General features: G+C 40.9%; 1 protein-coding gene across 2 annotated transcripts in view; it reads right to left on the bottom strand.

The window, feature by feature from the left end:
• map1aa (microtubule-associated protein 1Aa) overlaps positions 1 to 18,453 on the bottom strand; it is a 46,596-nt gene extending 28,143 nt beyond the window's left edge. The window contains exons 1-2 of one of the 2 annotated variants that reach the window (XM_005461637.4): positions 18,231 to 18,453; positions 17,411 to 17,512 (exon numbers count right to left, since the gene is read on the bottom strand). In XM_005461637.4, the coding sequence (XP_005461694.3) occupies positions 17,411 to 17,512; positions 18,231 to 18,453 (325 nt within the window). Of the gene's footprint in view, positions 1 to 3,997; positions 4,570 to 17,410; positions 17,513 to 18,230 lie in introns of those variants that run through there. The other variant, XM_005461638.4, reaches the window with a different exon arrangement.
• Positions 18,454 to 24,308: the final 5,855 nt, after the last annotated feature.

The following is a 24,308-nucleotide window of genomic DNA, read 5'->3' on the forward strand; positions in this document are numbered from 1 at the left end:
TTGCCTCATGGTCTGATTTGTCCTAACTTTTCTGCTTTGTGGTAGGCTTTCTTTGGCTTTCTTTGGCTTTCTTTGGCTGCCCCTTCTTCACCCCGACCCGTCTTATTTGGCTCTGCAGAACTAAAATACCTGCGTAAATCCATCTGTTTTTACACACACACACACACACACACAATGGTCAGCGATTCTCTGCGAATCAACCTCTCACATGTTTAAGCTTGCTACTATTCAAACTTGTCAGGTTTGAATAGTAAGCTAATGAGTGATAAAACGATGTCAGACAAACTGGTGCACAATTAATCGTCACTCACCAATCAGTACTGCCGCTCTCTATTCACAGTTCATACAGTCAGAAAGTGAAAGTCAAAGTAAAACACAAGCGATTTCATATTGACAGTGGCTCATCGATGCCAGTGACATAACTACTCAGCTACATCTGCGAAAGAAAGCAAAAGCATTGACACATATTTTCCCTTCCTATGAAAGCCCGACAGGCAGGGCTGAGATAGATTTTGGTAGCCCGACTGGAAGACACAATAGCCCCGGGACGTCGGGCTAGAGATTTTGCGAGCCCTGGGCAGGATGTCACGTATTTAGTTGCCCTCCGTGTTCCGTGTCTTAGTGTCTTTGTTGTCTACACGTGTGTCTCTAATAAAGGTTCAGCTTTAGTCGCAGAATATTTTGGACATCACCAAGATGTTTTTTGCCAAATGTGAGCCGTGCCTTTGAGTCCTTTTGGTCAGTCGTGGTTTTCTCCTCTGACCTCAGCTGAGGGCCGTCCCTCTCAAAAACTAATCATTCCTCCTTCCTGGTCTTCAGCACTGCTGTCCTTCAGCTTCATCTGTTTTTTGTGTGTCTCCAGCACATCATCATAGCTGGTCTCAGTCCCTTATTACAAACCTTCCCTCTCAGTCTTACTGCAAATCACCCCTGACGCTCGTCTCTACGTTTTGCAGCTTATTAACTTTTTCCTGTTTATGCAGGTAATAAACTATTTGACTAATCAGCACCAGGCTCTTGTGCTGATGCTAACATGTCGGTAGGTAATTGCAATTTGCTACCCCTGGCTGCAATGCATTGTGGTCTTTAGTGTGTGGGTGTGGAATGTGGGCTCTCATTTTTAACCCATTCCTTTGCCTGTGATCTTTGAATGTGAAGGCAAAGTAGCAGCACCCTTGCACCTCTGCTGTTTTAATGTACGACACTGACAACTGTAGTAACACATCTGTTTGTAAAAGAAGCTGAGTCTCAGTCAGACTGAGCCAAAGCTTTATCAGTGTGGTGCTATCCCCACTGCTGGACATCCAGTGTGACCGCACCCCGTCCCATCCTGCTGATCTCAGCACGCACGCCTCACCCACCCTAAGGCATTACAGGAGTTCACAGCGCACAGTGCAGGGCAGTGTGGGGGTGACTTGGGGAAGGGATGCTTTGTTGAACGGTGAGTCTGTGCAAACCTCTAATTATCCAAAGAATAAAACCTGATCCGCTGGATTTGGACATTATGAAACAAGAATCCGACGGCATTATAACAGAGTCACCAGTGACCCGAGCTGCTGTGCTCAGTGTGCGTGTGGACATCCTGCAGTCTGCGTGAAGGACAAAAGCAGCTCAAGGATGTTTCAAAGACACAGAGCGCAGTAAAGGCCAGGGTTTTAACAGAGCTGTGTAGCTTTCAGCTATACAACAAACTTGTTTAGTTGACAAAAACGATGTTTGCAATTTCTCATAACTTCAATGTGTTTGTACAATCAGTGACTTAAATAGCAGAAAATATCATGCAGATCCTCTAACAGCCACTTGAGACTGGTCCAGAAAAACGAGTCAGTCCCCACAGACTTCCAAGTTCAAATCCCCGACTTACAGCACAAATAACCACGTTTAGAGCCTGGTATAAAAACTGTATGCACCTTAATTCCTTTGTAAACATTTAACGTTAGGGGCGTGGTCATCTGTAGTGCTAATTCAAGTAAATAAATTAGACCTGTTTCCGTGTTTGCCCTGCTGGTGCCTTTTGGAGTACTAACGACATTTGTGTGATGAATCCACAGCCAGCCCATCTATAGTTGGGGGCATCTGACTGAATTTTAGGATATTTAAGACTTTTAAAAATCCAATATTCAAATATATCAGCAAATGATTATTTCTTTCTTTCAGACACACAGAAAATAAACTAGCATTGGTTATTTGTAGTTATTTAATTATTTCTGTACCTGTCCAGCTGTGCTGAGATCAGCTGGATTTTGTGTTTGTGGTGTCGTTCTGGTGGACAAATTATGCAACGTCAACATGAGTGAAAGGTTTCCCTCCTGTCTCTTCTTTACCTTTTAATTTAGAGCCATTGTTTGTCATTAATGTGTACACCGACAGACCAACAAATAGGTCAGCTGATAACATCAGCCCACCGATGAATCGCTCGGGCTCTGGTGGTCTGAGCAGCTTGCTGATGTTAGCTGATAAAACACTGGCAACTGTCAAAGCACTAACAATTAGGCTTCAACATGATGACTACCAATCCAAAGGGTGATGTCACAGTAGCTCTGTCCATTTTGTCTGCAGTCAGTGGGTTTAAGGAAGTCAGGAAAAGTGTTCTAGAAAATGTCAATATTTTGTAACATTTTATAGGATGAATATCAAAATAAAAGGAAGAATTTTCAAATCAGAAGTGAAAATTATTATTTAGTTTAGCCCAAAGATATTCAGGTTAGTGTGACATCAAACGAACAGATTGTGCATTTGAAGGGCTGGAAACACATCTGTGGTTGTCTGTTGAATATGAATCCACTATGGAATATGTTACCTTGAGTTTCTGGATGATTAATAATGAAACTATTACCACTGGCCCTGCTACAGCAAACAGTAAAGAAACCTAAAGGGGTTCAATTCAGGGGATATATTTGTGCGATAAATGATTTAAATTATTAATAAACTGCAGGAGTGGATATCCATGGATTAGTTGTATCACCAAAGACACATGTTTATCTTTCCCGAGCACTTCCATTATGTAAGTAAAACAGCTTAACGGCTGGAATTAATCTTCTTCTCCTTCCCTGTTTGTGGATTAAAACAGCTGTCCGTGCGTCTGCATGTACCTTTCTAATTTTAGACCATTTTTGTCTAGCCTGTTGCATCATTTTGGCGTGGTGTTATTTGGAGAGTGAAGTCTAATCCACAGATTTCACATGAGCTAACAGAGCTGCTGCAGCCTGAGCACAGGAGAGGCTCACAGCCAGCCTCAGCTGCTGCCTTCAGGTCAGAAGATGTGCTGGCTGTTTTTTTTCTCCTCACCTTAAAAATCAGGTCATCCAAATTTACTCGAGTGAATGGAGAGCAGTCACTTCACTAACAAATGAGCATAAACTGGATGTTAATATGTAAACACGAGTAAGACAGGCTGCTAGCAGGCTGGAAACACATCTGCCTTTGTGGCCCTTGAAAACATATACACAGTTACCGGGATGTCCAATAATTAGCCCTAATGGCTACATTTGTGTCTTTTACCCTCATTACTGACAGTGTACTCTGGATCAAAACAAATGGCACTGTCCTCTGATAAGTAAATGAAGTGATGCCTGCTGAACGCTGCTACAGTGAAGACACAGAGGTCATGGCCTTGGTGCCGTTTTGGTGAATTTTAGTTCAGCAAAATGAGCAGGAGTTTAAATCTGGACCTTTAAGTCTTTATTCTTAAATTTGATATTTTCCGAAGGAATTTTTAAGTTCTCCAATAAAATCTGTGAAATCATGAAAATGCCTTTAAAACTATGGATAACCCAGATGGGAAACTGCATTTGTAAGCAGATGTCTTAGGATTTACACACACACACACACACACACACAAATCTAAATTCGTTTGGTCACCTTCAGCTGAGGTGTAATCCAGGATGCATGACCTCTATACTTCCAATAAAAAGCCACCATATGCGCATGATAGTGTTTCAGCCTGTAGAAACGCTGTGCAGCAGCCATATGCTTTGCAGTATTAGTATTTACTCACATGATATGCTGCAGTCCACGGCCTCACGTGTAGTTACTGTCAGTGCAGACGAGTCTCGTCCAGCGGCTCCGACCTTCTGCGGATCTCAAACGAGCAGCCGTGCCTAATATCACCACGGCTCTCCAAAAGCATCCTCTCCGTCTACAGCATCGCGGACGACGAATAACTACGAAGCCTCTCGGGCGCGAAGCGCATATGTCAGCAGAATGTGAGTGAGAGAGAGCCTGACGCGAGAATAAGCGATGAAGAGTCCTGCCGTCCTGGATGGAGGATGGTGGATGGAGCAGAGGGAGGGGCACTGATGCTGCTGCTGCGGATGAGGACGAAGGCAGCATCGGCCTGCTCCGCTTCAACACCTACACCGTGCTCACCGCCGCGCTGCTGCGTTCAGGAGCCCGTCGTACACAAGCGATTCAAGATGAGTGACCCAGCATGGATTGATAATGTAAATGTCATTATACAGCTGGCCTGGATCGATTAGGAGAAATAGCACGAACTGTGATACCTGTGCATCCCCACTTTGGGGTTCTTCCCACACCTTTATAATAAAGTATGCTCCGGCTTCTTCATTGGCACCGAGCGCTCAGGGTATTGTGCCTTTGCAAATAAAGTACTTGAAAAATACAAACGTGTCACCAACACGACCCATCATCCAAGTCTAATCTGTAAAACAATGCAACATGTTTGTGTTGTAGTAGTTGTTTAGTGTTGAGCATCTACAGAGACCGCTTCCTGTTAAAAGCACGTTTTTCCTTCCCGCTGTTGCCAAGTGCTTGCTCATAGGGCGTGGTCTGACAGTTTTACCTTACTCTATAAAATGCCTGGAGCAGACTGTTAATGTGACAAAATAAATCTGAATTGAACTGAACTGAATGGAAAATGTTACTTTGATTGCTAAACATCACTAAGCTTTGACTCGACAGAACAACAACAACAATATTCTCCAATTATCTCGAGACTCTAAATAACAGCACAAATTCCAAAGCATGTAAAACACAAGAGCTATGTCGAATGTACAGTTTCACTTGATTTATATGTTGTTTATTTATACCTCGAGCACCTCTTTCTTTTTTTAATCGTTTATATTGTTTGTTTGTTTTCTCAAAAACAGTATGCCTTTTTTTGTTTTCCTGCCTGTATTTGTTTACATCACTTGTAAAAGATACTGCAAGCTGTGAAATTTTTCATACCCTTTCTACAACTGTCTTTTAATGTATATTTGTTGTTCAATTGTTCAAAACAACAACAACAACAACAACAAAATAATAAGATTAGCAGCAATAATGAGTCATTATATGTCACCACTCAGTCTTAGCTTGAGACAAGACCCAGACCCCAGCATCCCGAACACTGAATTTCACTGCTCTACATTCCCAAATGCCAAGTTTGGTGAGGAGGTGGCTGATCTATATATGTCGTTTAGTAGAATAAATATAGTCCTCAATAAACATTATCATTTAATGCAGAGCAAGTGGATTGTCTGTTCTGGGAAGGGGATCTTTCAAACAGCTGTGACTCAAACAGCAGCCGGTGGGAAGGACAGAGACAAACTAAAATAGACTGTGAGCTGTGCCAGCTCGAGCCACAGTAAACCATGATTCACAACACTTTACTAAGACTGATGCTAATTCAGGGGTGTGCTTCAGTGACCCTTAGAACAGTGTAGACATTTCACTGTCCCTTTGTTTAAAAGAACAAACAAACCAAAAACCGACTGCAGCTTTTTTTTTTAGATCAAACATTAAATGATTTTCTTTGATAAAAAAAAAACTGATGAGGAAAAACTAGATGACACTTGAACAGGATGACACTGTTGTTCATCGTCTTTGGACTGCTATGACTAAAGAAGTACTCGACCCTGCAGGTGCTATAATGAGTATTTGAAGCACTTTGTCAGAGAACGTACTGCCATAAGATTTAGTGCAACTCAAATGTAAATAAAAGCCACATGAACAAAGTAGTTTAGAGTTTCCACAAAGAAAGAAGAGCTTTCTGTGGACCTTGTGCAGCCATGGCACCTACACGGCCTAACCTATATGAGCCCCAAACATGGGTAACTCATTCATACGATCAATCAAGTGTTTTTGCTTAACAGACGACCTGCTCTACATCCCGCTGCCAAACCAAAGCAAAGAACTGAACAAAGGGAGGTTTGGGGTGGAGGCGGGTCTTAGCTTGACTTTGAACTTTGCTTATGCTCCATTAGTTACAGATTGATGAGCTCATAATAGTGTTATAGGTTACACTGAAAAAGCTGCATCCATTCTCTAAGCTGAATGTGTTTAGTGCTGAAATTTTTAATGATATAGCAACAGTAACTAAGAAGTGGGCTTAATGAATTCATTTGTGACATTTTTCAATATATAATGGCGCCCTGTGAATGTATACAGCCACTTATTATTTCACAATGTTTAAAATGTTGATTGCCACACCTTGAAAAGAGCAACGTCTTCATATGTTTATGTAGGTCGGGCCTGCTGGTCTCTGCTTACTCTGAGTGCTCTTCTAAGAAGGTGTTGCCTAAGCTCGCATTTGTGTTTCTAATGTCTGCGCAAAAAGCCTGTTAGAGCAACTCAAGTGCATCGCAGCCACTCTGTTGAAGCAGCACTGATGCAGCATCATCTCAGATGACCGGCAGTCTCCTTTAAATGTCAGACAGCTGTTAGCCGCACGGCTCGGATACCCGGCCTGCCGCGCCCTTCTCTCCAGACGAGCCGCCTTTCTCCGCCCTGAAATGTCTTAGCTATTCCAGCTCACTTCTCCCTCCCTCCCTCCCTCCCTCTGACATCATCTCAGTTCTCTCACAAATGGAAGGACACACACACACACACACACACACACACACACACACACACACACACACAGGGCAGCTGGCCAAGGTTACATGGGTTTTCAGTGTGGAGGTCTATGTGTTTCTGAGAAAGTTGAGTATTGCAGCCATGGCTGCTTTTACCTCTATTCTGGATGAAAGAGTTTATTTAATATTCTGAGTGAGAACACAGTTACTAAACCTGAGCTTTCTAACATGTGTGCATGAGCATGTGGAAGTGTCACAGCCCAGGATAAGACGAAACATGTCAAATTGAGCTGTAATAACCTGGTGATAGCCAATGTCTGTATAGTTAATGTAGCAGCACCAAAGCCCACCTATGGTGCTGCTGAATAGCTGTGATCTCTCAGCCTTTTTTCCTTTAAAGGAAACCTGTTACGCTGTTCATGACTTCTCTGTCAGATATATACTGCTGCGGTGGCGCATGCCCACAGGAAAGACAGCCAAAGTTTCAACTAACGACGTCAGCACATATACAAGTGAAGGTAATAAGGAGAGGTACAAGGTAAGGATTATTTTGAACTGTGAAACAGGCAAAACTACTCTAGTGGGATCTAAGAATAAAAATAAAACAAGCACAAGGCTTTCTTTAAATGTGCCGTGCTAAGTTTTTACATAATAAATTATTTTTAGAGCGTCCTGGAAGAAGCATGCTGATAGTGTTAAACACCAAACAGAATTCAATTCAATTCAATTTTATTTATGTCACGCCAAATCACAACAAAAGTCGCCTCCAGGTGAGACCATGCTTTGTTTGTATTTACATGTTTTTTCTTCCTTGATTCTGATTAATCGTCCAAAATATAACTACCTGTAATGTTGTTCTATTGTGTCAATAGAAAAACAATTCAATAAAATGTAACAAACAACCTATGTGTATGGTTAACAGCTGAAAATTGCAGTATTTGGTTTAAATCAAATCTGCTGTGAAACTTTGACACCGACAGCATCACCCAGTTATACACTGTTGCAGTCCAAGCAGGATAACGCAGATCGCCCCTGACCCCAAAACCATCCAAGAGAAGCTTGAGGAACACACCACGGAACCCAGTATTTTTACCTGGCCTCCAAACAATCCAGATCCCCGTCCAACCAAGTACCTGCGGACGCCTGGGAACAGTGTGCTGGTGCCACACACCAAAGGACACAGCCAGCGGAGCTGTGCTTAACAGACAGAAATGTTTTGATGAATGGTTTTGGATCAAATTTCAGTGGCTCGCTCGTCATTTTGAAATAATCTAACAAATTATAGTAACTGAAAATACTAGAATTTCTGGCAACAAACCGCTGACTCAGGGCCTATTAAAACACAAGTGACAATGCTATTGTTGCCTTAAACGCTACTGTTTAAAATAAGATGTCATCCCTCTGTTGATGCCATGTTGGATTTATTGTCAAGCTAAAGATCCTTCATGCTGTCATTTCCAGCTACAGCATTATGAAAGTCTCTCAGACGTCTTTACATGGTAAAATGGGCTACACTGATGTACAGAGATGCTTTGTGATTGTATAGGAATTTCTTTTACTTATGTATTAATCACATTATTTTATTGTATAATGCCTTGGTGCCACTGGATTTTAACATGTCTGACACCCATAATGTAAGAAGGAAGTTGGGGGAAGCAGACCACTCCAGAGGAAGAGTCTTTTGTCTCTTCGAGGACTCTGGGAGGTAGCAAGGGAGTGTGAACCTTAAGGTGTGAAACAGCTGTACTGCCCTTTGTTCCTGTGGAAGGTATTTAACTGAGAGCCATGCTAGGCTCAGTGAGACTCTGCTGACCTGCCCCGTGGTCATGCAGGCTCTCCACAAGCTTGGTTTTCTGTTCTGTGTGTTTTGATTAAAGACTGTTAGCTACCGCTCATCTGCAGGCTTTATTTAATGGAAAACTTCCACAACATTATCTAGTTAAAATCTACTAGACTAAATGTTATTATTCACTCTTGACATTAAAAATTAGGACCACAGTAATATTATTCCAGTACTAAGAAGATGAAGGCTTGACAGATTTATTATTTCCTGTGCTGACTATGCTCCTGTCTGACAGCAGAATTACACAAAAACTAGGACGCTGAAATCCATGAAACCTGGTGGAACAAGAGGAAAGGAAGAAGCCATTAAACTTTGGTTCTGTTCCAGATAACTTTGGTTAAAATGATGAGCCAGGGCACTGGCCATGGTCCAGAGCTGCACTCTCTAAGTGCCCTCCTCTGTATCCCTGCTGCATATAAAAGAAAAGATTTTCCACAAAACAAACAACATTAAAAGCTTCTGAAAGTCTGATTGCACACAGCGGGGCGGCTGGACTGGATTCCAGTACACTACATGGAGTGTTTGCACCTTATTAACTTGTAGCCCAGAGTATATTCATCCTCCACCCCAACAACATTACCAGAATATCAATAGACTCTCTTCTTTCATCGTGCAGCTCACATCAACAGTCATTTAATAAAAGACAAACCTTCATAGTTGCCTAATTTCTAATATTCCTAAAACATAAAGCTGTTTGCAAAAGCTTTTAAGGAAAAACAGCTTAAAACTGACATCCTCCAAGCTTGTGTGTCAGTATGTGGGTGTGTGCTGTCAGGTCCAGATGAATGGACCGGGGCAGGAGGCCCTCTGTCCTGCCTTCAGAGAAGCAGAGGAACAGATCAATAACGGTGGCTGAATTATTAATCTGATTGCATTCTCCTAGACCGCCCCTGCGAGCACGCCTGTCTATCGTGCAGAGAGATTTTTAAGTTGGGTCATAAAAATGTTAAAGTGATGCAGTTTAAACATCACAGAATCAGCTTCCTGCTCATTGGTGGAGCCTACACGCACTGCTTTTCAAAGCACGTCTGTCTGTGATTTGTTGTGTAGAAGCTATAGCATAAGTATGAATCCATGGTTGTAAAACACAGTGTGTGTGTTGATGTTTGTGTGTATAGGCCCATAGATTAAGTTCACTAAATGTTACTGCATTTCCCCTGAGAGTCACCGCCAACAGTCAGAAGCACAGCTTCACCCAATCTTTATTAATTGCACCATGTGGGCGACAGCTGCATTCATGAACACCATTACTGGCACTTCCTTCATCATCTTCCTCCTCTCTTGAGATGAAATGCGATCGTTCACGTTGCCAGACTGTCCGTGTGCCTCACGGGTCAATCAGTAATCACCACGGTGTGAGCAGGGCAGATGCTGGGGAACGAGACAGTAATGCATACACACTGATGGATGTTCTGCGTCATATCCATTACATCATGATGGAAGAGCCTCAGCAGTGTGGCAATACTGCAGAGGCAACTGGGAATCTTCAGAATCCACAAGGATTTTAAACTTGACAAAAAAGAAGGGGTCGATTTTTAGGTAACGCTCTTCTGTAAAGAGGAGTGTTAATTACCTCTGTCAGCATGTTTAAATTCAATTTGATGTTATTTTGACACTATTAGACGATAGAATGGTTTAAGTAACAGCCATTCATACATTAGATAGTTTGTAGTAGTTCTCACTGTTAATAGTTTGCAGAGGGATGTTACTCCGGAATAACAGCTGTTACATTTACACAGTGTTAGAGCAACCTACCTAAATGCCTGTAAACACATCAGTCCAGATGTTACCACACTGACACTTGAAAGACCTGAGACAATAGTACTGCTCTCTGCTAAGACTACAGATCACACTACTGATTTAAATTCATTTATTTTACAATACCATGGTGCCTCTTCAAAATTTGTCTTTATTTGTCACATGTAATGTTACACATATATGTTACCTGCAGTGAAAATATGAGTAATTTAATTTATATATGAATATATGTCAAATATATATGAGAGAGAGCGCTACTCCTTATATTTTGTAAATTTGTAATTAATTGTACTATTTAATTTAGTTCAGTGTGTTACTGTTATTATTGTCTTTGCAACTGTAACCACATAATTTCCTTAGGGATTAATAATTCTGATGAACAGCTAATGATCATAAATAAATCTCTGATTTTTGAATGCATTTACTCTTTTCTCTTTTTTGAATTGTACTTTTAAAAAAGATTTAATTTTTTCTTAAAATTTGGAATTCAAAAGTGTTTTTTTGAAATTAGGTTTTTATTGAGAGTTTAGTATTTTTTTGTAAAATCCATTTGAAGGATTTACTAATGGATTAATAATTCATTCTGAAATATCGATTAAAACTATACACTATAAATAGTGTTTTTAATTTAAGCTAAGTTATGAAATTGCTTTAGTCATATTTCAATAAATAAAATAATGTAAAACATCTGTAAATAAATGTATAAATGCATATTTTATTGCACAATTCATTATTTAAGCACAGAATGCTTTATTTGGATGCACGTGACTCTTCTTCTCCATACTACAGTGCCAGAGGAGGAACTTTAAGACTAACACTGGCTGTCCTTTAGCACCTATCAGGTAGGTCAGTGCCATTTGAAATGGCTGAGCTTTCCCACACTGAGGCACCTTGGGTCTTGGCTTGAGGGACGGCTAACATGGAATGGGCTCATTTCCCTGGAGCATGCATTTTTAATCTACTGGGTTACTCCTTACTGAACTCATCTGAGCAGTCTAATATTAGAAAAAATGCTGGTTTCAAAGATTTTTCAGTCAAATTTCAACACAGTGGCAAAGATGTCAGAGAATCATAGACCTCATCTTGTTAGAACTATCTGTATGAAGTTTGTGGTGATCCATCAAAAAACTGATTGATGAGACATTTAGGTCTGGATCAAAGTTTTGGTGATGCTAAATTGGCTGTATGTGTGAATGTGAGCATGAATGGTTGTCTGCCTCTCTGTGTTAGCTGACCTGTCCAGGTCCTCTCACCCAGTGACCCTGAACTGGATAAGTGCTTAAGAAAATGGATGGATGGACAAAGCTGTAGACGACAGGTTAATAATGCCATGAAGCCATGCTGCTATACATCTAAATATGAATCCAAGAAATGATAGACATGAACCTCTGAAATCATGTCTCAAAACATTCATATAAACTAATAAATCAGAGCAGTCCAGCCTCTTTCTCTTATAGATTTTCCTTTGTGTTCTCAGTGTGTGAGCCTATCAGCCATGATGACTGTGCACTCCTCCTCCACCAGCTGCACATTAGTATTCAAGGCACAGATGAGGAGGAGCTGGAGTATGATGGGTTGGAAAGCCAATCCTGCAAACACCTTGTGGGTGGTGTGAGCGATTTTCCTGAAAGGTAAATACAAATCAGAGAGATAATCAGGGAATTTGGGGAAAAGCCACTGGAGGACAGCTCGGAAAGACAGACCTTCGATTTCTAGCCTCGACCTTTTGAAAACACACACTTTTTTTCTCGGGTCTGATCGATTTCCCAATGTGACCTTTGCATACCAGCAAGCAGCCCAGTTCAGCCTCAAGCAGCTGAACCGTGAACTGAGCTTTCCCAGAGGTTTGTCAAGATGAAGCATCCGATGAGTACACGCCACAGAAACAAAAACATAAAACAACACAGCATTTCCTCTCAGAGCTGGAGGGGAAAAGGAACAACAAGCATCTGTTTAATGGCCACCATAACCACACAGTATCTCACAGTGCAACACAGTTTGCTCTCCACATCCAGTGTACCTTCTCCCTCCTCTCGATGCAAAGATTGATTAGCGCCTCGGCTGACTTATTTTGAAGTACACAGCTGATGTCAGTGTACCCAGTGTAGCTGAACAAATCAAAAAAGCACCTTTTCCTTAAATGTCAAATTTTGAAAAATATAAAAAATAAATAAAAAACATACATTAGCTATAAATACTAATTAGAGCGTAACATGTGTATCAACAAATCAATTCCCAATCCATCAGAGTAACCTCCATAACAGATCCGAGCTGTCTTAAGAAGCTATATATTACTCTTTCAGACAATCCTAACCTGAGGGGTTATTTCATGTCCCTGGCTTGTGAATTTGAATCTGCTGATTGGTTGGTTGGTTTGTTCTCTCTGTGTCTCTGTGGATTTTCTGTGGGTGCTAAGATGTGCAGGTAAGCGTACAGGCTGGTTCTAAAAATGCCCACAGGTGAGAGTCTTTCTCTGGATATCTGTCAATGCCAAATCCATTCCAGGTAAAATCTGTAAAGGTTTCCAGTCGGCTCGAGAACGTGTATATTATACCTGAAATTATATAGAAATCTATTTGGATTTACTAATAAATATCAACACTAAATAATACCAAGGAGTGTGTCCTAATATGTTGCTAATGCTCTCAGTGGTTCAGTGAATGCTGCTATACAGGGTAAACGTCTCTCTAGCTCACATAAAGGTCTTTTTTCTCGTTTTGTTTTCCCGCGTCTCTCTTTCATGTCCTCACATTGGCCCAATAACAAAAAGCTCTGGATTTAAAAATCTCTCTGTGTTCTTGAGAAAACACAAGATGACCGACATCTCTTAAACTGAAGCATGTTCCCATCATTTGAGCTGCAGCTCAGTGTCGGGTACAGAGGGTAAGCCTACCCACAGAACGCACAAGCAGAAGTGGAATAATCAGAACACCACCTGTGATACAATAACTGAAAGTGGAAGCGAGTGGATTCTGTAATGTGCTTTAATGCAGTTTTGTGAAGGACTACAATGCATGGATAAGCTGTTAGACCATATTCAGTTACCTTATGGGCAACATCTGACAGGCACATATTCTTTTACAGGCTGTAGACAAATTCAGCAAATTACTGAAACACAATCCTGTGTGTGTGTGTGTGTGTGTGTGTGTGTGTGTACGTAGGGACATAAAAAATGTCTAAAAAATTATTAGTGCGTCTTTCCTTCTTCGTTACACTTCCTCTTTATTAGCTGTTTAGCTCTCTGTGTTATCCTAATGTGCCCTCTGACCCTGGTGTTATAAATACTGTGCTGATGTTTTCCTTATTGTCCTCTTTGCCTGTGTAAAAGGATATGAACAGTTTCCTTCTGAGGACATATTTGAAGAGGTAACACATACTTTATACTTTATACCAGGTAACACGTCAAATACACATATTGCTGTTGGCTAAATGCTAACATGCTAACATGGCCATGATTCTGATGCTAATGTTTAGCAGGTTTACCAAGTTTATGCTTTTCTCCATTTTAATGTGTTGGCATTTGCACAATACGCAGCGTGCAGCTGAGCGGGGTGGGAATGTGATTCGGTTTGCAGAAAAATGAACCAGAATCTGCTTCTCACTGTGGCACGAGAGGAAGAATCAAAAGATCATCAAAGTCAGAACCATGAATGTCTGAAATTTTAGGTCAGCCTGACAACTAAACTGAGCTGAGTTCTTTTATCTGCTTGAGGTTACCTGACATGTTGGTTGTTGCTGCATGACAAGTGACGGCGTCATCAAAGATGTTCAGATTCCTCCTGTGGGAGGCATGAGTGAAAGTGACATGGCAGTCTAGCTCAAATTGTTGACTTTTCAGGCTAAAATAACAGAAATAAAGCTCAAAGATGTGTAGAAAATGTGGCACTTTAGTAGATACAGATTTAATAATTTAATATAGCTGAAATTAAACTGCTCCCAGGAGTGGCAAGGTTATCGCTCCTTGCCAGCAGCAGAAAAATTCTCCTCCTCAGGTCGGATGGCAGACAAAGCTCTGCTGCAGCTCTGAGCTGCGATCTTTCTAGGCTTCAGTAAAATATGTCCGTACAAGAAAATGCATGAAAACAAGCAAAGAGACAAAGCAGTGTGTCGACTAACAGAGAGGAGAACAGGTTTAGAAAAAGGAAATCAAAGAAAGTTTGTAAATCTGGAAAAGTATATATGTGTATATATATATAATATTCTGCTCACGTTCTGTAACTCCTGTCGGTGCTGTGCTTTTGGAAGCCGAATTTCCCAGAGGAACCCACCCGAGGGATTAATAAAGTTTTATCTTATCTTATCTTATCTTATCTTATCTTATCTTATCTTATCTTATCTTAAGTATCACAGCCACACTCTTCCTTCCTGTTGGTGTGTGTCCCAGTCTTCCAACACAGAAAAATCCTGGTTGGGAATTTATGCATCCTGAGTGACTTATAACAGTGACACAGTGAAATAATGTGAAGTCATGCAGACCTGGGTTAATAGTGAAAAGCATTAAGTAACTTGCAACCTGCTGGGAGGCACAGCATTTGGAAGACATGTCCATTTACCAGTGAAATGTGTCATAGAGCGCGAGCCATACTACTAAAATTCAGCCAAATTTGTGGCTGTGCTGTAGTAAATGTGCATATTTCCACTCTTCACATAACACTACCATCCAGTACACTGTGTGGGAGGATCCATGTATAAAATCCACGCTGAACACCGAGTTCCATTTATTTAGCCAACACACCTTCTCCTCTGAGCTCATCTGACCCTGCTAGGCTTGAGTGAAAGCTGAATGTGGGTAGGATACATTTCTTTGTGAATGCAAAGCAGCCAATCAGAAAGCAGATACTTTCCTAGTAAGAGTCACATTCATCACCTATGGCACGTCCTGATCTTCGATCACGCAGGGGGTGAAACCTCTCGGATTCAGCCTTTATTGATTCCAACTCTGACATGCAGTCTGCACATGAGACCATCATCAATAAGAGCTATGTTGTCATCAGCTCCTAGGATATATTCCAATGGATCAGTAAAGAAATCGAGAGCATGCTCTTAGCATTGCATCACAAACTTATGTGGAATTTGTAATGTAGCCATAAAAGATGCTGAGCTGAAAAGACTTTTAGGTTCCACAGATTTCATTTCTAACTTACGAACACGTCGTCTATAAATCTTAATCTGTAAACTTGAATTTAATGCAGTTTACCCTTGTGCAATATGGGTTTATTCATGGGCCAAAAGAGCAGATGATATCATGGTCGACAACATTGTTATTTAGAAAAAAATCATTCAGGTGTCTGAAGAGTCCTGTTCTCACTTTTGTCTGATAACACACGAACAGCCGACACAGAGATCATTCAAAACAACCAAAGTCTGTGAGTCATTCATCATAACCACCCAGCAAAACCACAGAAGTTCTCTGACGGTGAGGACGACTCAGAGTACAGACAGTGGACTCTGGACTTTGTAGACTCGTGCCAGCAGAACCACCTGCTGATCAACGCTGGGAAAACCAAGGAGTTGGTGGTGGACTTCCGGAGACGCAGACCCACCACACTGACACCGGTGAACATCCAGGGAGTGGACATTGAGATAGTGGACTCTTATAGGTACCTGGGTGTTCACCTGAATAATAAACTGGACTGGAGCCACAACACTGATGCTCTTTACAGGAAGGGTCAGAGCAGACTCTACCTGCTGAGGCGGCTGAGGTCATTTGGAGTACAGGGAGCGCTTTTAAAGACCTTCAATGACTCTGTGGTGGCATCTGTCAGTTTTTACAGTGTGGTATGTTGGAGCAGCAGTTTATCGGCAGCTGAGAGGAAGAGGTTGGATAAACTCATCAGGAAGGCCAGCTCTGTTCTGGGATGCACCCTGGACCCAGTGCAGGAGGTGGGAGACAGAAGGACTCTGGCCAAAATAACATCTCTGATGGACAGAGTCTCCCACCCCATGCATGGAAATGTTGCTGAACTGCAGAGCTCCTTCAGTGACAGACTGCTGCATCCTCGATGCATGAAGGAGCGTTTCCGCAGGTCCTTCCTCCCTGCAGCTGTCAGACTGTACAATCAGAACTGCTCCCAACAATCATAGATGTTTACATCTGCGCTGTAACTGCAATAAGTTAATCAACTGATTCGCACTACAACCTGGTTTGCCTCTTTTCTGTAGTTATTTATATATAATTTAATAACTGTACAGTACTCTGTTTATAGTAACCATTGTCCTTAATGTAAATATGTAAGAAAAATTGTGTATGTTTCTGTTCTGTGTCCTGTTTGTTTGTATATGTGTCTTTCTGGCTGCTGTTACAACCAAATTTCCCCTTGTGGGACAATTAAAGGATTATTCTATTCTATTCTATTCTAAAAACTAGCTTTAATGGTTCTGTATCACCGAGACAGGTTTCAGGCTTCCAGTCAACAGAAGCGTGCAAACTGATAACCTGATGAACTCTCTTAGAGCTCAGCTGGAGACAAAACTCATTTTTATAATATCTTGGTTTTAAATATGTTGGCTGATATCCTTTATGTATAGAAAATATAGTTGCAAATACTTTAGAGATATAGTAACGGGGAAAATGATGGACTGATTGTTTACTTACCAGCAACAAACTAGTTAGTTAGGTACTGTAAACAGACTGGTTCTTGTTATAGTGTTTTTCTACACGAGTGCTCAGTTTTCACCCTTCACTCACACACTCATGTTGGTCCCTTCTATCTAACATTCACACTCCATTCAACACATCGGAGAAACTCGAGGGTGAGCGTCATGCCCGGGGACACTTTTGCATGCAAACAGGAGCAGCCAGGGATTGAACCGCCAACCTTCCAATTAGCAGATGACCTGCTCTACCTGAAATTAAACTGTTCAGAAAGTTCAGCTGAAACCCGGGCCCATCCACATCCCACACAGCAGCAAGTATAGAAAGCATGCCACACTCTGTCTGTGTCACACTTTCACCTTTGAAGTCCAAAAAATCCACCATGTCAACTTTATTGAAGATAACGATGAACACACTGACCTTTGACCTGCGAGGAAAACTGTGCAGTGTGCCTGGCTTCAAACAGCTGCAGCTCTTTATCCAGGTCAAAAACAGCCAGATCAACGTTCCAGGAGCGTAAACCTGTTTTTGGAACACACAGCAGGAATAATGCTCAGAATCAAGAGTCCAGGATGCCCTCACAACATTTTACTACATTTCTCTGACAGTGAGAAAAGTTTTGCTTGTTTGTTTGTTTTTCTAAATTTATGGAGGACCAAAACTGCCATAAACAAACAATTAAAAACAAACAAACAAAGCTATTCATTGTTCTTATGAGCAGAAGAACAAGTAGCAGTATTAATGAAAGAATAAGTAAAAAATTAAGAAAATTAATTACTGCACACATTTCCCTTTAATATTATATTTGGTACATTTTATTTATTGCTGCATTAACATTTGAACACGATAAAACTACAACATTAACATGCTGCTTATGTGCACTGTTCACTAATAAAATAGCTGGATTAATAAAAAAGTGAAAGATGCCAATCTGTACATTTGTTACAAATAATATTTTGGCAATAATTGGATTTGTAGTTATTGAAGTTTTATCTAAGTTTGCACTGCAGTGTTTTTAGATTGAGGGGAATTATTAAAAGTTAATGCACTCTTCTGCAGCTAATTAAAAATTGAAGTTCTTTCCGGGACTGCGTCTGGATTTTTAACAAATAAATATCTGACTTTTTGTTTTTATGAGTTCAATAAAGAGATCCAAACTAAGTGGGAACACATACTATGTAAACACCAAGCCGTTTCATCGCCCCGCTCCGCTGTCACCAACCACTTGAGTTTGCCTTACCCTGTGTGATCTGTCTCCTGGCAGCTTCAAGGTGATGGCTGCAGGAAATCTCACCAATCACGATCAATATGCGATAGTTTCTATGCTGGAACGCAGCTCCAGGGTGATGCTGTCCGCGGTGCTGAACAGACTCCTCTGGTTCTGTTTGCTCCACTGAGGCAGCGGCTGAGACAGAGATTTCCATGGTAACAGTGCCACTAATGGACGCTGAGCCCTTTTCCATCTCCATGACAACTGCATCCAGAGCGATCACCATGACAGTGCAGGATGGGGTGGGAGGAGTGACAGGCGTGGCTCAGAAGAAGCTAAACACTTGATTGGATCCCAGGTGATGTGGCTATTTGATGTTGCAGCATGCCATTGGACAGATAGAAGAGAGGGATATGAGAATTTATGTTGATCATATTTCCTATATGAGGCAGCTGAAGCTTAAAAAAGATTTTACAGTATGAAATTGTCAGTTGCTTTTCCACAGAGTTCCTGAAAAGAGTCATTTATCATCTTCAAATGGTGAAAATGTTCATAAAACTGTTGATGTTTGATTAAACAAAATAATTGTTTTCAAACGAAAGATTTTGGTGGGTATTGAGTCCAATCAATGCCATTTACAATAGCCCTCATAATGCTTTTGTATTAACTTTTTAGTCCCACACAAAGGTGGGACTAAAAAGTTTGTGGCACACAAAGCGTCTATTTATATCTGTGTCACTGTGAGTACCAGGCAGTGTGCCTCTGATTACTGAACTGACGTGTCTTTGTTCAGATTGTGAATAGAACAATGCTTCATCTGTGCACAGAGTAACACTCACAACAAAGGCTCACAGTCACCACAGAAAAACTGTTATTTTAGGCTTCATTTGAATGATGAAGCAGTACTAAAGTTGCAAGTTGTCCTTATATGTTACATGACAACGAATCTCAAACTCTCCAGAAAATTATTAGCATTGCTGAGGCATGTATTTGCTCCTATTCTACAACTAGTTATAGTTAACAAATCATCGAAGAGACACAATAAATAGCAGTAAAGTGAGATTTTCATCAATACCAAAAGGTTGATTCTGTTCATCTGGACGTTTTCAGTGGTGTTACGTCCCCCCACCATGGTGGAGGCAAAGGCAGGAAGGAGACAGCAACACCGGACAACCACAATCAATGAAGGAGGAGGACCTCTCTTGGCATGTAACAAGTGGGAGAAACATTTCGTCATCATCCAGGTGACTTCTTCAGTCTCAGCTGACTGAAGGTTTCCATCCTTATAAACAGCACATTTGCATAATGACTGAAACTGGCACCACTGAGGGATCAATGGGCTGGGAGGTCAGTTCCTAGATCATTAATATGCAAATTGTCTCTCTGTGACTACCATTCACAGAGTTGGGGAATGGCTGCAATCACAGCATTGTCAGATGGTGACAGATGGACCCTTAGGCCCCCTCCTCCATTCAGAGATGGTCTTTCCCTTTTCGCGTGAAGTGAGTGATGAAACGTTTCTCCCAGTGAAAACGTCCAGATGAACAGAATCAACTTTTTGGGATTTCCTTACCTGGATGATTGAGCATGCATCAAGACATTTTTATCTATAGTGTGGTACTTTACAATTCCTCTTAATATATATGAACTCCACTGTTGTCAGTCCAACTTTTATGTCCGTTTACAGAAAATGATTATATTGTCCACTAAGAGTAAACTCTTGGCAACTGTGGGGAGGAAGAACTTTCTTCAAACAGGAAGAGACTTCTGGCAGAACCAGGCTAGTGAATACGTTTTTGAGGTCTGCTGGAAAACCCTCAAATATGGCTGAATTAAAACAAATGTCCAAAATTCCTCCATAGCAATGTGAAAGACTGCCAAGTTGTTGCCAAGAGTGGCACAACCAGGTATTAAATTTAGGAGGCAGTTGCTTTTGAACACACAGGCCCCTGTGGTTTAGATGCCTGTTTCCCTGGATAAATGAAATCATCATTTAAAAACTGCTTTTGTATTTATTGAATTTGTTTGATGATCTGAAACATGTAAGGGTGACAAATGTGCAAAAAAACTAAGAAATCAGAAAAGGAGGTTTTTGTTTGTTTGTTTCTTGTAAGCTTACTTTCACACTCCATGTCAGGTTAACTGATGTGATGATTGCATGTGGGTGTACCCAATAGATGGATGGATGGATAACAGAATTATTAAATGTCAATAACATAGTTTTGTATGTAAAATTATGAAGTTTAGGAGAAACATTGGGAGTAAATGCAAGCGGTCAAACAGGTGGAAAAGCCAACATCCAATGAAAACAAGATTAGATATACACAGGATGTGACCAGGTGGGAACAACTGAGCTGAGACAGAAAATAAGGAGAGGAGGGAAAAGAAGTAAAAAAACAAAACAAGCATGTTAGAAAACAACTAATAAAGGAAATCACCAAGATACAGACCATCAATGGCAAGAAAGAAGACTGGAGAAAAGTAACCTTAACCCTAAACACAACAGAATACAACAAATATATCGAAGGCTTCAACATAAAGACACAGAATGAGTCCTCTGGACACCCCAGCTTTTCTCCTGCTGCCTTTTGTTGCATATATACCAACAACTATTGACACATGAATGGATGTGAAAATGATGTGAGCCTCTTTCAGATAACGCCTAAAGGGAAGGCTGCAGGATGAATGATTTGTGCCCTTCACTGCAGATATGAGTACACTGTGGGCAGACATCCTGACCTACAGACAGGAGTGGAGACACCTGGAGGAAACAAAACAGTTTTTATGTCTTAACACCTGCGAGTGTACAAGAACCTGTATTTTTTCATTTCTGTTAGACAATGTGATTGAAGAACTCTTTGCTTCACAAACAAGTTTTAATGAAAGGTAACGTTGGCATACACACAGGGGATGAATGCACACAGCTCAGATTAAAACAAAGTCATCTAATGTCTAGCTAATCACAGCCAGGCTGCCCCAAGAATGCACAGATCCTTCAGTCCACTGTCTTCTATTTTTCCCTTCCTTTTTACTCTTATTGCTGATGTTTTTGGTATTTGGAGGTGTTTTGTAACATCAATTCTGATATTTTGGGGAAATCAGTCTTTCTTATATTGCAATATAAAGCAAAACTAAATCAATGCAAACACTCAGTAGCAGCCACATTTCTCTTGTGACTTTAATTCTTATACATACACATCTTTTTAAGTTTTGCATTCCTGACAGAAGATCCAGAGTAACAGATGTTCTCATCTGTTTGTCTCTTTAAAGCTTTTATAATTGTGGGTTTTAATGGACCCTTAATCCTTTATAAAGCTTTTTATTTTTAAATTGAAGCACATGACTGTGACTGCAGGCTCTTACTTCTCCTGCTCCAGTGATTGCTCATTGTTGGCTTTAATTTGACTCCTCACAGAGTAAATTACTCTTAGGGAAGATGTGTGTTACCAGGAGTGAGTCAGCAGTGCAGGTCAAACACTCCAGTGTATCTGCTGGCCTCTGCTGGGAGAAAAAAGAGCTACAAGAGCAGTTTTTTGCCCCCCAGTACACTTCCTGTTTGCAGACTAATAACAAAAATTATTTCACTGAAAAAACAAAATACCAATGAATGGAGCCTTCAGCTTCCAGGACCTGCCTCTGTGGAAGCAGCTTCCAGTCTGGATTCAGGATTAGGCTTAATAATGATAAAGCTTAGAGTTAGGGCTGGATCAGGTGTTAGTTATGCAGAAATAGGCCCAGGCTGCTGGGGGCTTCCCATGATGATGATGCTATGTGTTTTTACACCACTGTGCGTTTAATCATTCGTTATTATGAATCTCTGGGTCTCCTCCACAGTGTGTCTTTTGTCCTGTCTCCCTCCCCTGAACACCAACAGCAGGGGGCTTTACCGTACAAGAAATGCCTTGAGGTAAATGTTTTGGTGATTTGGAGCTGTATAAATAAAATGGAACACAATTTAACTGATTTGAATTGAATTATGTGTTTCTTTATTTTCTGTGATACATTTATTGTTTGAATGAGGTTAGTGTTTGTAAAAGTTCATCCCTGTGAACGAAAGTTGAGTTTCATTGGTTAGTCCTCTGATTCAGAGTGCTTTTCGACTCTGTGAAGGGGAAATGAATGGCTCAGTGATGGTAGTGTGTGGGCAGCTACAGACTGCCTGTCTACCTGCAGAGAGGATCTGTTAACAGATGGTGGCAGTGTCAAAAATATGTGATACAACCGCTCTGTGGTCTGCTCTTGCTTGTGCTGTTGTTGGTCATCGGCCAGCCACCACGGAGAGCAGAGTCAGGAGCTGAAGAGAAACCGAGAGCTTTTCATACTGGATTATTTCATGTCCTTCTCTTATTTCCAGTGAACACTGACCAGTCTGCTCCAGCCACTCAGCATTCGCCCACAGCTTTATCCACATCATTGTGTTTGCATGTGTTACACTGCCTGAGAATCAGTCTGTGTACGCAAATCTGTACACAAACCTATACAATCTAGTGCAGTCATAGCTCTGGCTGAACGCAGGAGCACGCCTCTGGCCGTGAACATGACAGCCACACCCACCTCATGTTCAAATCTTCTGGATGCAAAGAGCTCAAATAACTTCTTTCAGACAGAAGATAAAATGAAGAGCTGCACCAAGACCCAGAATAAGATAAATAGGGATTGTTTAATATAACAAAACCATTTAAGTTGGAAAAGTAAGTGAAGGAAGAAAATGATAAATACAAAAAAACTAAGAATAGAAAAGTGAACATGTGAAAATCTAATGACTACATACAGTATAACACATTTTTGTCCAAAATGTAGGTGCTGAAGAAAAATCAATCTGACAAAAACACAGCTGTAGACTTCAGGATGGAGGGACGGAGGAGATGTCTCAGCTGCACGGCCGCTCCTCCTCTCTTCTGCTTTATTGCAGACAGAAGGTCCAACACCAGTTTTTGAAATCAAGAAAGTAACAAGAGACTTTTTTAAGCAGTGTTGTTGTGAGTTTGCTAACTAATCTTAACAGTAATGTAGCCTGTGCTTCCTGTGTCAGTGATGTACCTCAGATGATTCCTAACCTCCCAAATCACAGAAACATGTCACACGCTGTTGAATGTGCAGAAAACTGCAGGCGATGTATCTGACCTGTGAGGAGCTGTCGACTTCCAAACTTTGACCAATCACTTTATGAAAAAGGGGATGCATTTAACACATGTGAGAAAGTTACTTTCACAGACGACAGGATGCTCAGACAGGCTGTGAAACTGATTACACTCATCACAGTCCGGAAACACGCAGGAGGGCAGGGGAGACTAAATCTGTTTGGGATCACATTAAGCGAGGAAAGCTGAGAATCATATGATGAACGGATGATTGTTGTGCCCTACTTTAGACTTTTCCATCTCTCAAACAGACACTTACATCAGTGAGTAATGTGGAAGGCTGCCGTGTGGGGATAAGAGTAGTTTCCGGTTACGATGTAAGTTAGGAAGTAGATTTCCCGTCTAAACCAAGCTTCATCTGTTCAACATGAATGTAAGGCAGTGACTTTCTTTCTGTGTCACTTCCAACATATTCCCAGACTTTAGGAGCATCATTTATCATGGATTATTTACATGTTTCCCATTCAATATGTTCAGCACACACACACACACACACACACACACACACACACACAGCGTGCTCTCAGAATGTAAGAGTTGGCATTTCTTTGTTTTCTGATCCTTTTAAACGCCATCATATTACACGTGTCTGTTTACTTTAATAGATCAGATGTTTGTCGTCACGACCTGTGACTGCAGTCTACACACAGAAGCTCAAACCTGACAAAAACTGTATTATTAGTATTATTGTTATTCTTCGGGTCTGTTTGTTTGTTAGACGCATAATGTCACACTTCTAAAGTTTGTTGGTGAACAGTATGAATACACAGAGAAACATAAAAAATACGTATCTGTCACATGTTCAGTACAACACTGAGAGAACAAATGACTTTAGAAATAAGTCGATCATAAATTTGAGAGACATTAAATTCTGGGCTTATTTTTGGTTTATGGGGGTAAAAAAATACTTTTATCTTTCTAGATTAGTCTAATCGATACGGCGGTGCCGCGTTTGACTCCAGCGAAG

The sequence above is a fragment of the Oreochromis niloticus genome, linkage group LG1 (assembly GCF_001858045.2).
Source record: "Oreochromis niloticus isolate F11D_XX linkage group LG1, O_niloticus_UMD_NMBU, whole genome shotgun sequence".
Classification (NCBI taxonomy): domain Eukaryota; kingdom Metazoa; phylum Chordata; class Actinopteri; order Cichliformes; family Cichlidae; genus Oreochromis; species Oreochromis niloticus.